Source organism: Lampetra planeri, chromosome 16 (assembly GCF_965212315.1).
Source record: "Lampetra planeri chromosome 16, kcLamPlan1.2.h2, whole genome shotgun sequence".
NCBI lineage: Eukaryota > Metazoa > Chordata > Hyperoartia > Petromyzontiformes > Petromyzontidae > Lampetra > Lampetra planeri.
In genome coordinates, this window is record NC_136122.1 from 10,475,035 (window position 1) to 10,490,977 (window position 15,943).

The 15,943-nt window shown below is 41.5% G+C and overlaps 1 protein-coding gene across 5 annotated transcripts in view; it reads right to left on the bottom strand.

Moving 5' to 3' along the window:
- GAS2 (growth arrest specific 2) overlaps nucleotides 1–15,797 on the bottom strand; it is a 35,396-nt gene extending 19,599 nt beyond the window's left edge. The window contains exons 1-6 of one of the 5 annotated variants that reach the window (XM_078601540.1): nucleotides 15,692–15,797; nucleotides 7,957–8,041; nucleotides 6,046–6,221; nucleotides 5,517–5,859; nucleotides 2,675–2,796; nucleotides 475–616 (exon numbers count right to left, since the gene is read on the bottom strand). In XM_078601540.1, the coding sequence (XP_078457666.1) occupies nucleotides 475–616; nucleotides 2,675–2,796; nucleotides 5,517–5,664 (412 nt within the window). In that variant the 5' untranslated portion in view covers nucleotides 5,665–5,859; nucleotides 6,046–6,221; nucleotides 7,957–8,041; nucleotides 15,692–15,797. The other 4 variants (XM_078601542.1, XM_078601541.1, XM_078601543.1 and 1 more) reach the window with 4 other exon arrangements.
- Nucleotides 15,798–15,943: the final 146 nt, after the last annotated feature.

Consider the following 15,943-nt stretch of genomic DNA (forward strand, 5'->3'; position numbering starts at 1 on the left):
TCCAGCATTGAGGGGTAAATGTATCGGGATGACTGCTATGCAAGGAACATTTCTCTTTAGCAGGGAGTATTGCAAATTGCAGCCCTTTGCAGGGATCACAAAAGTAGTACTGCGATATCTCCTTTCACGGACTGCTCTCTAACAGGCAAAGCTATGCACTGCTCTGTGTAAGTTTGCGAATAGATACTTTATCTTATACTATGATGCTGATAATGCTGATGGCACAACATTGGAAAAAGGTAACAAGGTGAGTGAAAAAGACGAGGGCGGGGGGGGGAGATTTAAAAAACGTGCGCCATTGTTTCAACTGCGGTGCCGTGAGATGGAACCGGCGACATTTGGAACACAAGTCTGTTATGCTAACCGCTACACCACGGCAGGCACCTCCAACTCCCACTGGGACCTAAGAGAATGGGGGTCATTGTGCCTTGAGTGCAGAAGGTGAAATGGAAAAGGTTCTGCTTAATGCCATACCAAGCCCTTCGGACTCGAACATGCAGGATTCATCGATGCCAGCCTCTCGGCACCAAGCGAGAAAATTGGCCGTGTTGTCCCGTGCAAAGAAGGTCCCAGCTGGGGCGTTGGCTCTGCAGGGGATCTTCCGCCGTGGAAAGCGCTGTTGGGCGGAAAAATGGAAACAAGGCATAGGGGGTGGTGGTGGTCGTGAAAGTGGGGAAATTATTAAATAAACACACAAATGTCCAAAATACATTGCAAGCTCAGAGGGGCACAGTCTAAGATTACATTTTTGTAAATTAGGTTTTAGAATCTTATTCTAAACTCCGTGTTCGACATGACACTTTAAAGACATGCACGACGCACCCTCCGCGTGTGCAGTTCACAGCTGAAAACACAAAATACTCGAAAACAGCTCAGCCTCGCAGAGGAAGAGGAAACTGGCTTTTTTTGGCACACGTGAGCACATCACTGCAAGTCATCAGCGTGTGCTAGGGGACGAACGGTGCATACTGCTGGCTTACTCGTGCAAAATGTTGGTGTTATGCATTCACAAGGCCGATTTAGATAGATTAAGGCAGTGGGATAGCTGCCAAATTAACTAGATAGAATGTGTAAACCAACTAACTTATTATGCAAGCTTGTGGTTGGAAAAATACTTCACAAAGTGAAAGTGACGCAATTCTAATTTTCCAATGTATATATGGGTGAGCAGATTTCTGCAGAGCTGGCGATGGTCATTTTTAAAACGTTATGTTTTGTTGTATGTATGTATGTTGAACTTCTATTGCACCGTACTTTAGCCAACTATGCAGGCAGCAGGTGAATAGACACAAAGCAGGTTTCCAATTCACGTTTCGTTCAGATAAGTGCTGTTTATTTAAATACGAATTATTCGGAAAAAATAAATGCAATGGAAATAAATGTCTTTCCAAAAACAGTATTCTACACGCAAACAGGATAAGAATGTTTACGTATATTACGTACTTTACATGTTGTGGAAATGGCTTGAGCATGCAGTGAATTAGTTAAGTCAAAATAGGTTACAATTGGCATATTCCATCCAATTACAGGAAGTCGCTGTAAAAACCAACGTGTTAATCACAATACAAATAGGCCAGGAATTGTTGTTAAAGCAAAGCAATTCAGTTTTGGAAAAGTATTTGAATAAAATCTGGATAATTTGGATCAAAATACATTGTCTTCACCTACTTATTGATGCAAACCCAGTGCTGTGCAGCTTCCTACAATCAACTGCATTAATTGCGTGGAAAATCTGAACGCAAACACTTCTGATCATTGCCCATCTGCTAAACCTCAATGTGAAACCCAACTCTATTCACCTTCCTATTCTATGCACTTCCTGTTACCCCATGCCCCCAAATTAATCCATGGAACCCATTATCTGTGCGAATATCTGCACTTTTTTGTGAATAATAGGAATAACCGAGAAGTAGTGCAAATTTACCCTTTAAACAATCTCTCCACTATTCTTTCATTGATAGTAAGTGGACAATGCACAGATAAGCCGAACCACCAACAGTGCCACCCAAAACAACAAAGAAAAAACGAATAACTGCATTAAATACTTCTGTAAAAATGTTTAACTGTAAACTGGCAAAATGCTGTCTTGTATAATTTTATGATTTAATCTAGCATGAACTGTTTAATTGTTTATTGTATTCGACTGTTTTTTCCCCCCCTAAGATTATACGTTTCATTTTGTAACAGTTCTCCCTTGAAAGAGACTTATAGTCTCAATGGGATCTCAACATCTTCACCATGAGCTAGCCACTGCTGGATAAAGGGCTCACCACGCCATCACCATCCCACATGGTTTGCAAAATCACAATTCATCTCGCTCTTGCAGATGAACTGATCTCACCACTCTTATTTCCATTGTTGGTTGTCCTCCAAGGCATGTTCTCTCAAAGGGGCTACCTTTCCATTAAGTCTGGTCCATCGCCCATGTTACCTCCTTTGGCTACCATTCCATCGCCAGTCTCAATCATTCGGCCAATAATCCCGTCAAATGATGCCTAATGCTCAAGCCCATGAATAGTTTGTCTTCAAGATGATGCATCTCAGAATTGCGTCTGTTCCTTGATCCACGTATTCAACTTTTCAGTCAGAGTAATTCCAAGCGGCTTCTTTCCACGTTTCTTTGTGCACTTGTATGGGTGCTAACCGGGTTGTAAATTAAAACTGCTTAACCCACCTTAGTGACATTGTCTGCATAGTTGTTCTCCTTAGCCTTTGCCTGCAGGATGCTCCCAAGGCGGCAGAGAAGGACGCCATTGTCAATCTGCTCCATGAATGTCTCTGCGCGGATTTCCGTACCTGTGTAAAAAAAAAAGGATAAAAAAATTAACCCGTGAAAACAAAGTTTTTCACTATAAATCCTTTATATGCGTGGCATCGGTTTTATTTTATTATTCATTTCTGTTTTTATTGAGTAAGAGTTTCATTTTTATCACATTGAAATTTTTAATTAAATATGAAAAATTTTTTTTACTAAAAAGTGGAACATTTTGGAAAAATGTTTTCACGAAAATAAATTGTCACGCACAACGAGTCTGTGTGCAAAATGTCAGCTCGATTGGATCACGGGAAGTGGGTTAAAAAACGACCGAAAGATTTGCACGGTCGTAAGAACGCAAGCAAGCAAGTGAACTTAATATAAAGGATTTAAAAATGAATTTAACAATACGACAAACGAACGGAATGTATATAACTCCTAGCCATTATCATGGACCAGCAACAGCATACGTTATCACCAAGGTCAAAGGAATCCCACAGAGGCTCCCGTTTCCGTGAGTTGGGGACATGGTGATGAAAAGATATTTTTTTGTATGTCCAGCTAAAAAATTCATTGTGCTGCCATTGTAAAAAGTGCCTTTGGCAAAGAACTATAAATGAAAGAGACTCTACGGCCATGCGATACCAAAGCTGTTCATTGCTATAACTATCTAATTATGGTACGATTAACGCTTAAACGAAAGATCGAAATAAGTATTACACGAAACATTTTTGATAAACTTTTCCATTTTTTATAAACGCAAATTTTTAAGTGTCAACTCAGCTAAAGTTCAGGGTGGGTGTGTTGTTTCGATATAAACCGCACAATCGGTCACATCAACTTTTTCTAAATGTGTCGAAGCGAAGCTGGTTATTAAGAAAATTTAACGTGCAATTAATGTACGACTTCTAGGGATTTCAAATGGCAGTAATCATCAGGGATGGAAAAAGCGGTGTTGTACATAAGGTGCACATTTATTCAACCCAAGTGATTGAGGCACGCAGAGCTGAGCATGCTGAAATGCTGTGTTGCAGTGGTCTGTTTCGCTCCACAGCTCTTGTCAGGCACCTTGCCAAGTCTAACATTTAACACATGCTCCTAACCCAATGGGGAATACCGCTTCCTATGCATAACTGTTCAAAAATTAGAAGCAATTAAACCGTGAACTGCACAATGTAAATTCATTCTGACAATTATGATAGCATTAACAGCAATAACTATTTTAAATAACATTCACAATCGCACTATCTTCCAAACAAGAATTTTTTTTTACTGCCGATGGTATTAGTCATCTTCTTGGTTCTTTCGGTAAAGTCACGTAGAATGGAAATAATAACATAATAAAAATAAAACATAATAAAATAATTCTCACGACGTTTTGGCCACAACGCGAGCAGCCGTCCTCAGGTGAAGAACAGGTCTGTCGAGAAGACAGAGTCTGAACGTCGTGAGAATTATTTTATTATGTTTATTTTTATTATTTTATTATTTCCATTCTACGTGACTTTACCGAAAGAACCAAGAAGATGAATCCCTGCAGTCACGAAAGCTTTAAATCGAAGGTATCAGTCATATTGAGTTTATAGACTTTTAATATCTTAATGTTGAACAGCATACCTAGAACTGAAGCTGTGGTGAACAGTTACAAGATGTTATTTAAACACAGACACTATGTTCAAGTGGAAAACGAGTCGGCAAGAGCCTCTTCAAATGTTGGGCAGTGAAACCCGACTGAAGACAAGGGGTTCTCAAAATTTTGAATCTTACACATGCAACCCCACAAGCCTCCCATAAGGGAATTCCTGTTCACATACGCTGACGAGCACACATACATTCATGCACATGTACGCACACACACACATGTACAGGCACATGCAGTACTCCCTTTACATCTTTACTTACAGCTGGTAAATGTGAGAAATGGCTTGCAGAGATCATAAATTCAGGCAGTGTTTAAAATCCCTCCACATAAAAGAATTTCAAATATAAATAAATTAATGCAGATGTTAGGGCTTACGTTACATATTTGACAATGACACAACTCAAGTGCAACACTCAACATATCACTCGAGGCTCTTGCGAATACAATTTCAATAACCTCCTGGACTCAGCCAAAAACTTTTAAAACGTCAAATTACCATCTTAAAAATAACTGTAAATGGAAAGGAATACACAATACTTTGGCACACACTTCAAGGTTGAGAAGTAACTATTCTTCCTCAAGTGAAAGTATATTCTAAAAATGTAATTCCACCAATCAAGGAAACTTGCAAATGTCATTAATTTTGATGATTGTAGCCATCTTGAGTGATCAGAGAGAGAAATAATGATTCTATGGAAAGCATTGTTTTGAAATCATAAAAGGTTAAGGTTTTCACAAGTGTAGGTCTTGTTTATAATTTCTGCAATTACTCCACAGAGATTAAATATCGATACGTTTATGCATTAAGTGCTAGTGCCTGTACACATTTAAATCGGCACTTACTTTCCATAGACCACAATACACTTAATGACTATACTGTAATCAAAGTCCATCAACAAAATCTTATCAGAGCTACTTTTCCATACATGGTCAACTTGGCTTAATGACATCCATTGTTGATATCCCTCGAGGACAATGTCACCAGTAGGCCTCATTATAATTTTAATGCCGATGACAACAGGCACACACATACGTATGCATGTTGAACTTCGTTCGAAACTGCACGTAGTCAACCGTGTGCTGATCGGAGGCGCGGTTGCTATAAAGGGCATTACTCACCCAGAATCTCGGTAAGCCACATGGCGAGGTCCTCCTTCATGGGGATGAGGGTGGCTTCGTGACGGCTGGCAAGCCACTGCTGGTACGTGGCCATGTCCGACAGGCCTGGGCGGCTCTTGGGGCCCCCAGGGCTGTTGAGTCCATTCATCTCCACGTTTGCAGTCGACTATTATCTTGCCTTCGCCACAACGAGGAGACACTTCTCTTCGTTTCAACGGTTGCGACGAGAGCGCCTGCAGGGTAATGTCGTCTTTTAGCCAGGCGCGGGTTGAACTGGAGTTCCGATTCGAGAACGAAGTTCTTCGCTCACCAAGCAGAGACGCTGAGCTGCAGCGGAAGACTCCTGCAAAGCAACGGGCATGCTCTCTCTCTCTTTCTCATCTGGCGTAAGGAAGCATGGCACACCTCCCGGGAAAGGCAGCTGCTCTAAGAGCGTCTCCCAAGTTCTGAAATTTGTTCGGACATGCTGTGAAACGAGAAACGTGATGCAACACAAACACCGTCTGCGTCGACGACTTGCTTTGCATACCTGGGCAGAATCACACAGCTCAGCCTTTCAGAGACTCCGGGACATGGATGGTCTGGTAGAGTCGACTTTATTTTTTCTTAAAGAAGCTTTTCTCTCTGCGGACATACTTTGCTCCTGTCTGCTTGGCTCTTGTCCCGGTATTTGGATAACTTCCTTTGTTTCGAACGTCACAGAACCTAAACCAGATGTACATAGACGTACAGAGATCAACCATTAGTATCAGGCACAGCTGAGCCTGTCAGTGACATCTGCTGCAACCGAGACACATTTAAAATATTCAGAAGCTTAAGAAGATTACAGCAGCAACCAGAACTATTCTCACAATTATGTAAATGTGTTGTTTTCGATAAAAACCTATACAAAATGTATTAATTTAACTTGTGTTTTTAAAAAAATTGCTTGAAAAACTACTTTGTTTTCAATTAATTCGGAACACATTACTTACCTTGTTAATTTAAGCATAACACACAAAATATTATAACCAGAGACAATAATATGAAATCAACTCTGCGACCAATACATTATTGTACACCGTCTAATTGAATGGCTTGGTCAAACCACTCGCGAGAAACACACTGCACTGATTATTGGTGCGTCCACCATCTGAAACACAGATCAGTGCACGCGAAACACAGCCCTGGCTGTAACCGGAGAGAGTGTCCCAACTCAGTTGGGGGGAACAGATTTTTGTGCCCCATCACATGGTATCTGATGAAGCCAAGGGATACGAGCCACACAATGAGCAACAACAAAAAACCCAGCTTACACACTGGGGCTATTTATCTCAACCACGAACACTCAAAAGTCTGATTCAGGAGGGTAACTCTGTCACAACATCGAGAGTAATAAGAAATACTAAAAATTGTGTGTTCCGTGAAAGAAAATGTACCCTCGCCCTCTGGTTCAAATAAGGAGCTCATTATTATACCGCATATGCATTCGAAACTGTGTGCAAAATCTTCCTTTGTGCAGCTGTCAAGAGATTGAAGTTTCGACTGCACACAAATAAAGATGAAAAATGCACTGGTTTATTTAGCAATTCGTGATTTGACTCAATTGCCTCGTAATAAACATTTTTTTTAAATGCTTATAAAGCACATATGCAATTAGTTTCAGGGTTGCAGAACAGCTGTTAAATTAAAAAATCAGGACTCAAAGTAACCATTGTTAAGTGGCCGAAAAACATGAAACACAAACATTTTATGCATTTTGCATAAAAGTGAAAGGTTGCTCTCAATAGTAGGGCCATGTTCAATGCTCCGGTGTGAAATTATAGAATGGAGCACACTGTTCTAGTAAGTTAAACTTTGGAAGTGAAAAAACTCAAAATATTATGGCATTAAACAGGAAGCACTGTATAGAAGCCAACAAAAATATACAATGTGCTAAAAAGCCAAAGGCTTTTCGAGAAAATAATTTTCGAAAATACGTTTGGGTTTTGAACTTTCAATATTTATCATATAAACACAACAATATTAAATGAGCAGTAATTACATAGATAACATTTTTAAATTGTGCAAGTATCTTGGCTTACCTTATGAGCACATTCCAGAAGACAAGTTAAAAACGTCATACGCACTTAACTCTTGCGTACCCAACACCTACAAACTCACGTGTGTAAGAATCGCACAGTAGCGAATGGCACATCACGGTCTATCTACTACAACAGACTAAAGACTCGGGCAATGAATTTTGCAAAACTACAATACCAACTGTGTGCAGTTGCTGGCTCGGCACATGTAGTTTATGTTGAATACGATCCACAGCCGATCTCCACACGGGAAAAGACATATTGGCAGTGAGCCATCACAGACGGTTCTGTTAACACTATACAGTATGAAAAGAATGGTTGTTTCTGTGCTACTGCTGCCCAAATCCAGCCCGCAAGACCCCATGATGGGCAGATCTCACCGGAGAGAGAGAGCGGCGTTCTTCAGTGCGGAAGTTAAGCTTGGGGCCCCAGCTGTCCAGGATGGTCTTTCTATAAGCAGTCCAACTGGTAGCGACAAAAGAAGTGGGGGCAGTGGTAAGAGGTGGAGGCAGTGGTAAGAGGTGGCCCATAAAGGGAGGCCCCATAGGATTGGGTTGGGGACATTTCTGGCTTACTACTCAACCCTAGCAGATGCACGCACCGCCTCTTCAAACTCACATTTAAAGATGCGGTACTATTTTCACGTTGTTATTGCATTCGATTATATCATAAATTGGTATCCCTCAAAAAGCTGCCCACGCTGCAAAACAGCGAGTCGTATACAGATAACTATGTAGAGGCCCACATACTGATGCGGCAACGTGCTTGCTGTCAGGAGTATTGCGGTACACTTCAGCGTGTGGTTGGTTGGGGGTGCGATTGAGCACATGGAATTGATTGGGGAGCAGCCAATGTCTAATTTATTGTTTAACCTCAAGATCAACTCACCACAGCCATGATAATGGTCAGTGTGTCTGTTTTACCACGTGAACCAAGCAAAGTAAAATACTGCAGCGTTACTTTACTTTGTACACTGAGTGGATGATTTACAAATACATTTCTATACATTTCTCTGTTGCTTAGTCCTCTGTAGGAAGGCCCTATTTGTAAATTGTATTCATTATTAGTAGCATCAACAGCCCTTTGCCATAACACAGGGATAAAGCCTCCTCACATGCCATCAGAATCAGAAAGGGTTTTATTCGCCATGAAAGTTCGCACAGACAAGAAATTTACTTTGGCCGGAAGGTGCATACATTCAACATTTAGGAATCATAAATAAGTGGTTTACAAGTCTAACTACTAAAGGTACAAGTCTAACTAATACTAAGGAGCTAAAGTATGTAAAAATTGAATAAAAGAAAATCTAAAATATACAATAGCTATAATATACAATATAAAATTACAAAAATGCAAATAGGGTAACACAGTACAAATATGGCAGGGTGTCATTATGCAGATATTGTGTTAAAGTCAGTTTGAGCCCCTGGCCTTGTTGAAGAGGCCATGCTGGTCATTGAGGTTGTTCTGTCCATACTTCACCAAGCTGGTCAGTGTAGATTTATTAAGTGGACAGGGAACTAATCACTGGTTCAGAAGTTACTCGCCATTGATGTTAGCCATGACCAAACACGTGCAGCGTCTCGATTTAAAGCTTTCGTGACTGCAGGGATTCATCTTCTTGGTTCTTTCGGTAAAGTCACGTAGAATGGAAATAATAAAATAAAAAAAATAAAACATAACAAAATAATTTTATTTTAAATAATAAAATAATTAGAAATAAAACGTGATAAAATAATTTTAAAATATAAAAAATAAAACATAATAAAATAAATTAATAATGTTTAATTTTTATTATTTTATTATTTCCATTCTACGTGACTTTACCGAAAGAACCAAGAAGACGTGCAGCGTCATTACTGTGCCACCACTTCACCTCTACGTAAAAGAAAGAACAAAAATCAGATAAACCTCTGGTCTCGGAGATTACCATAAAACTCGCACACCTGCCTTCATGGCCTGTCGAGTTATTGTAGCCAAAGGCTTAACGGCTCAAGAGTCTTGAGGTGCAACAGGGGCGTGACAGATACACATGGAATGTGGATCGTACCATTTCCCAAAGGCAAAGGGATGCTGCCCTAATTCTGCTGTGAACAGATCTGGTGTGAAGTAACGGCAATCCATGCAATCATTGTGATGGATGCAAGAGTTTTCATCTACACGCTGTGTAGTGTGCTATATATCATTGCATAAGCAATGTTTGAGGAGCAAAATTGCCAAACACGGAATGATGGATGGTGTGAAGATTTGGCCTGTGGGGCTTTACAAGTATTTCAATTAAACACACCGAGTTAGTGTGCATAGTCAGCAGCTCCGTTTCTGCTATAGGTAATTACTAATTCCTGTAGTAAAATTGCAAGGTTAGTCGTGTCATAAAAGTTGAAATCCCATTTTTGAAAGAATACACGCAAAAATTTTTTTTACAAATAAATGCGCCGACATCACTACCCAGGGCTTCCTTACAGAGATTATGTATTGCATTGTCCTGTCATCAGGATAGCAGGCAACACAATTCTATACAATACAATAGGTACCCCGGAATATAAAAGTGAATATAATTTGCAAACGAGACCTGGAAAACAATCACTGTGGTCGGACATGTTCAAATATAGTGCATTTCATTCAAAGATAATTCTCTCAATGAGTCCTTCCATAGTCAGAAGAGCACTATAAGAGAATACATTCTCATGTGCTCTCCGATGGTTACAAAAATAAAATAAAACCTTCATCCAAAGTACTTTCTCATGAATGTGTAAACGTAGTCCAGGTTCATGGTTTCATATCCTAGGCTTGTGTTCGTCGTCCGAGCATCAGGATTCTCAGTCCAGTTTCTGCGTGTAGGGTGTTCATAATACAGCATGCTGGGTGTTCATGGTACAGCGTGCTAGTTGTTGTGTTCATGTGGAGTGCACCATGTTCACCGTCTTGATAAGGAAGGTGTTTCGGTTTTAAAAGAGGCTAAATATGTATCTTATAATGTATTTTACAAATTTAAACCTTTGAATGCTTTTAACTATTGTGTATCTCAAATTGTAATGATTTAATAATGTTACGTTTCCTTGCGAAGTGCACGGTGACGATTGTATTCTGAAGTATGAAATAAAGTTCAGTTGATTGACGAATGAGGCTGTCATATGGCTAAAGAGTGTTGCAAGTGAATGTATGTATCTCGGTTCGGCTCTACAATATATCTCAATGGCTTAAATAGGCTTTAGAATAGTGGATTTTTATTATTATCGATATAATTGCACCTGATTACCTAGAGCATATTACAAAAACTAACCTCAAAGTGATTCTGTTATAGTTAAATTACAACATTTAGGTCAATACATCTTAATTAACTATTGTAAATAAATACCATTGCAAGTTTATTCAGTTTCACACGTAGGCTTTCGTGACCAATATCATCCATAAGAGGGGTCTGTTGGGTTAGATCGTGTAAATAAAAGTGAATGCACCTTAAATTAGGCGCTTATGTGGTTAAATGAAGCACTTCACTTAGACGGTGGTGCAGTATTGAATGCACCAAGCTATGAACCAAGTGAATGGAATTCAAAACACAAATGATGGCTAACATCAGCAGCGAGTGGTACCCGAATTGGTCCTGAGCACTCCCTTCACTAACCGGGATTGACCAGTAATTCTAGATTTGAAGCTTTCGTGACTGCAAGGATTCATATTCTTAGGTTTTTTGGGTAAAGTCACGTAGGTAAAACATCAAAATTAATGAAAATAAAATAAAACAAAAATCACGACGTTTCGGAGGCAACACAAGTCTCCGTCATCAGGTGGGACCGTCACAGCCGAATTAGCTGCATCAAGTGAGGCAATGATTCAAGATGTAACCCCTTATAAGCAAGTTGAAGGGGGGAGGAGAGGGGGGGGGGCTCATCAGAATGTGGTAGCCAATGAATGGAAACGTATCGGGAGGGAGGGGGGCGGGGCTCAAAGACAGCACGGAGTGCTCAACACATGATACACATGATAGACAAAAGAACGAAAATGCCCATGTTTATACCAATGCTGGCTGAACAGTGAAGAGAGTACTGTTAAAAATAACTGGGGATGTTAACACTCGGTAAAGTAAAGTAAAATAGTGCCTGTCAGATAAGATGGTCCAAAAAAGTGTAATTAAGTCTTTTTTGCGTAGTTGATAACATCTTTCAAAGGAGGAGGCCTGATGGATCCTTGGGACATTCTGTCTACAGGAAAGCCACCCACACAGATTCCTACTTGAAACCGGATTCCCACCACCACCCATCACAAAAGAATTCTCTCATCAAAACGCTATACCACAGAGCCCATGGCATTTCTGACAAACACCACCTGACCGGTGAATTAAGACAAGTACATCGGGCCCTCAGGATGAACGGATACTCTGACCGTACTATCCGCCAAGCTGTCTCTCCCACCACACAGAAACAGCCACATGAAACTCCGACCAAAACCATCACGTTACCATACATAGCAGGCGGGACCAAAAAGATCTCCAAAATTCTAAACAAACATAAGATCCAAGTCCGATTCAGTACAGTGCATAAAATCCGTGATCTGATTCCATCTGTGAAGGATGTCGTTCCTGACTTACAATATCCTGGAGTCTACAAATTGAGTTGCATTTGTGGTGATTGCTACATTGGAGAAACGAAACGTCATGTTTCTGATCGTGTCCGCGAGCACAAGTCAGATCTGAAACACGGCAGAACTGATTCTTCTGCCGTGGCCGATCATTGCTACAACTCGGTGGGCTCTCATGAAATTGTCTTTTCCGAGACCAAGGTTCTCTGCAAACCTCCCGGCTACCATCAAAGGTTTGTACATGAAGCCATACAAATATACAAACACAGACATAATTTCAACCGTGATGATGGGTACAAACTTAGTAATCATTGGAAAGATCTTATCAACCACGCAAAAAAGACTTAATTACACTTTTTTGGACCATCTTATCTGACAGGCACTATTTTACTTTACTTTACCGAGTGTTAACATCCCCAGTTATTTTTAACAGTACTCTCTTCACTGTTCAGCCAGCATTGGTATAAACATGGGCATTTTCGTTCTTTTGTCTATCATGTGTATCATGTGTTGAGCACTCCGTGCCGTCATGTGTTGAGCACTCCGTGCTGTCTTTGAGCCCCGCCCCCCTCCCTCCCGATACGTTTCCATTCATTGGCTACCACATTCTGATGAGCCCCCCCCCTCTCCTCCCCCCTTCAACTTGCTTATAAGGGATTACATCTTGAATCATTGCCTCACTTGATGCAGCTAATTCGGCTGTGACGGTCCCACCTGATGACGGAGACTTGTGTTGCCTCCGAAACGTCGTGATTTTTGTTTTATTTTATTTTCATTAATTTTGATGTTTTACCTACGTGACTTTACCGAAAAAACCTAAGAATATTGACCAGTAAGTGAAGTATGGTCAAACAACCCCCCCATGACAAAAAGGCATGGGAAAGGCTTTCATCCAGCAGAGGATTGACAATTTATAAACTTTATTCTTAAGACTCGCAAGCGAGTAAATAAAGGACATTAAATTGTTCAAATAAAGGAAACTATTGTACAATCAATCTCAATGTACTCGTATTGCTGAACGAACCACTTTACACGATCATTTAACTTAAACTCTCAAATTGTAAAAAAAAAAGGTTTGCGCATTTATCTAAAACGGTAAAAATGTCGTCCAAACAATGATCAATGTGCAACTGCCTTAGTTACATAAATTACTTAAAGCTCATTAGTCTCCATTAGGCTTACCCTTAGTAGAATAGGACGTTTTACAAGGTGGGGAATCTTAATAAGTCTCTCCCATGATTAAATAACTAACGATTAATTTTAAATTAACAACTAAATAAATGTACAAGTTAAACTTAAACATTTTTATTATTTTACCAGGTAAGGCCCACGTTGTTGGAAATTCCACGTGCTTATGGCGGGCATTCGAGTCAATCTACAGGACAAGCATTACTCTTTGGTTCTTTCGATAAAGTCACGTAGGTATAAAATAAAATAAATTAAATCACGACGTTTCGGGCGCAACACAAGCGTCCGTCATCAGGTCCCACCTTGTGTTGCGCCCGAAACGTCGGGATTTAATTTATACCTACGTGACTTTACCGAAAGAACAAAAGAGTATGGATCCCTGCAGTCACGAAAACTTAAAATGTAGGACAAGCAGTGTTGCCTTCCCGACAGCAGCACTGATTGTACAGGCCATGGAGGGAGAGATGGATGATTGACAGAGTAAACCCCCAAACCAGGATCTGATTTCTCTGAACCCATCTTCCATTGCGAGTGGCTCCGCTCTACTGCGAGCAACAAACATCACGACTATGAAGGTGAAGTTACAGTCAGCTCACACGACGTGTGGCAAATCATCCAGCCGTGGGCCGATAAAGGGGCCCCGATCCACAACTCAGGAGGAGAACATCACAGCGGCGATACACTACTCCGGCTGCTCCTGACACGGTGTGTCTGGCTAGATCTGACCCGAATCGTGAAATTGTATTCCGTTGTTCTGCCATCTCCATCAGCCACGCGAAGGGAAGACCCGCCACCAACCAGGCAGATGCAAGAGGGCGACATCTCGTATTCAAACAAAGGCACAAAAACACCGGCTCGTCTCTGGCTCAGGGTTTTTTTACACATTCCTGCGGAGGGAGCTGGTAGGAACGTTGGGTTGCTCGGTCAATGGCCAGGGTCAACGGCAGCGTGGTTTATTCCGCAAATATGCCCGACTGTGAGGGCGGGCACAAGCCGGCGTGAGTAGGTTAAACGTTGAGTTTTATAAGGGCACCACGGGGTGACCAGCCCCTCCCCACCCAGCCCCTCCCCACCCAGCCCCTCCCCACCCAGCCCCTCCCCACCCAGCCCCTCCCCACCCAGCCCCTCCCCACCCAGCCCCTCCCCACCCAGCCCCTCCCCTCCCATTTTTGGATGCACGAGGAACGGACGGACACAATAATCCCCTGTGGGCTGGTGGAACCAGGAGGTTCCTACCAGTAAGAGATTGTCATCTCGGCTCACTCCGTTCTCGAGCCACGCAAACACGCGTAGAACACGCGCGGAAGTGGGCCATCTAATGGGCCAAAATCCACGCGGGGAGACGATATGCCCGACAGATACGGGCGATAAGAGGTGTTTTTGTTTGGGTTAGATGGCGTAACTATAATTGCTGTGTCGTTAACCCCGCCGCCACCCGACACAGCCAATTAGTAAAGGTTCGTCATGTAAACAGAGCATGCCAATCAATGCGTTACTAGGACAGCACACCGGGTGATGATGCGAGTGGTTACTTATGACGAAACGTCGTACTCTGAGTGTAACTGTTGTGGGTTTTGGTCTCCAACACACAAGTGCTGTAGTAGTAACTCAATGGGACCCACGTTCTGTTTATGTGACAAACCTTTATGATCTTCTTGGTTCTTTCGGTAAAGTCGCGTAGAAGGGAAATAATAAAATTATAAAAATAAAAAATAACATTTTGTGATACAAGCATGTTACAATCCTCACAGGCGGGAGATGGCTCTTATAAATGCAGTCAGCACACAAAGCTTACATCTAAACTAAACCATTTTTACTTAACCAGGTAAGGCCCACTGAGCTATATAGCTTTTTTTCAGAAGTGACCTGGCCACAAATGACAGCTCAACGAAGTGGCTTGTCATGTGCAAATGTTTCGATTTAAAGCTTGCGTGACTGCAGGGATTCATCTTCTTGGTTCTTTCGGTAAAGTCACGTAGAATGGAAATAATAAAATAATAATAATAAAGACAGACCTGTTCTCCACCTGAGGACGGCTGCTTGCGTTGTGGCCGAAACGTCGTGAGAATAATTTTATTAAGTTTCATTTTTTTTATTTCCCTTCTACGTGACTTTACCAAAAGAACCAAGAAAGATGAATCGCTGCAGTCACGAAAGCTTTAAATCGAAACCTTTACGAGTTGGCAGTGTCGGGTGGTGGCGGGTTTAACGACACGACATTTCTCTTGCCAAAATCTAACCCCCCCAAAACAACAACCTTATAGTATGGCTACTATTTGCTCGCGAAAGCCTAACGAACTACTAACTTACTGCTGCGTGTTAAACAGAGAATTAGACGAACTCACTCACCACGCCGGCCTATGCCCGACTTCCCGCGTCTCCGTTTAAACCCAGAGGGGCTGGCAGGAGCTAGGCCACGCCCCCCGCGGTGACGTCAGCCCACGGAAGTGGCTACGGCGAGTCGCGCGGCTCGGTCACGCACGCCGACCAATCCGTCGACTAAAAGCAAACGCGTTTATGGACGCCCCCTAACCTCTATGGGGAGGATACTTTTCTTCACTACAATTGTAATATGTAACTTTTTTTTTTACGAAGAAATAC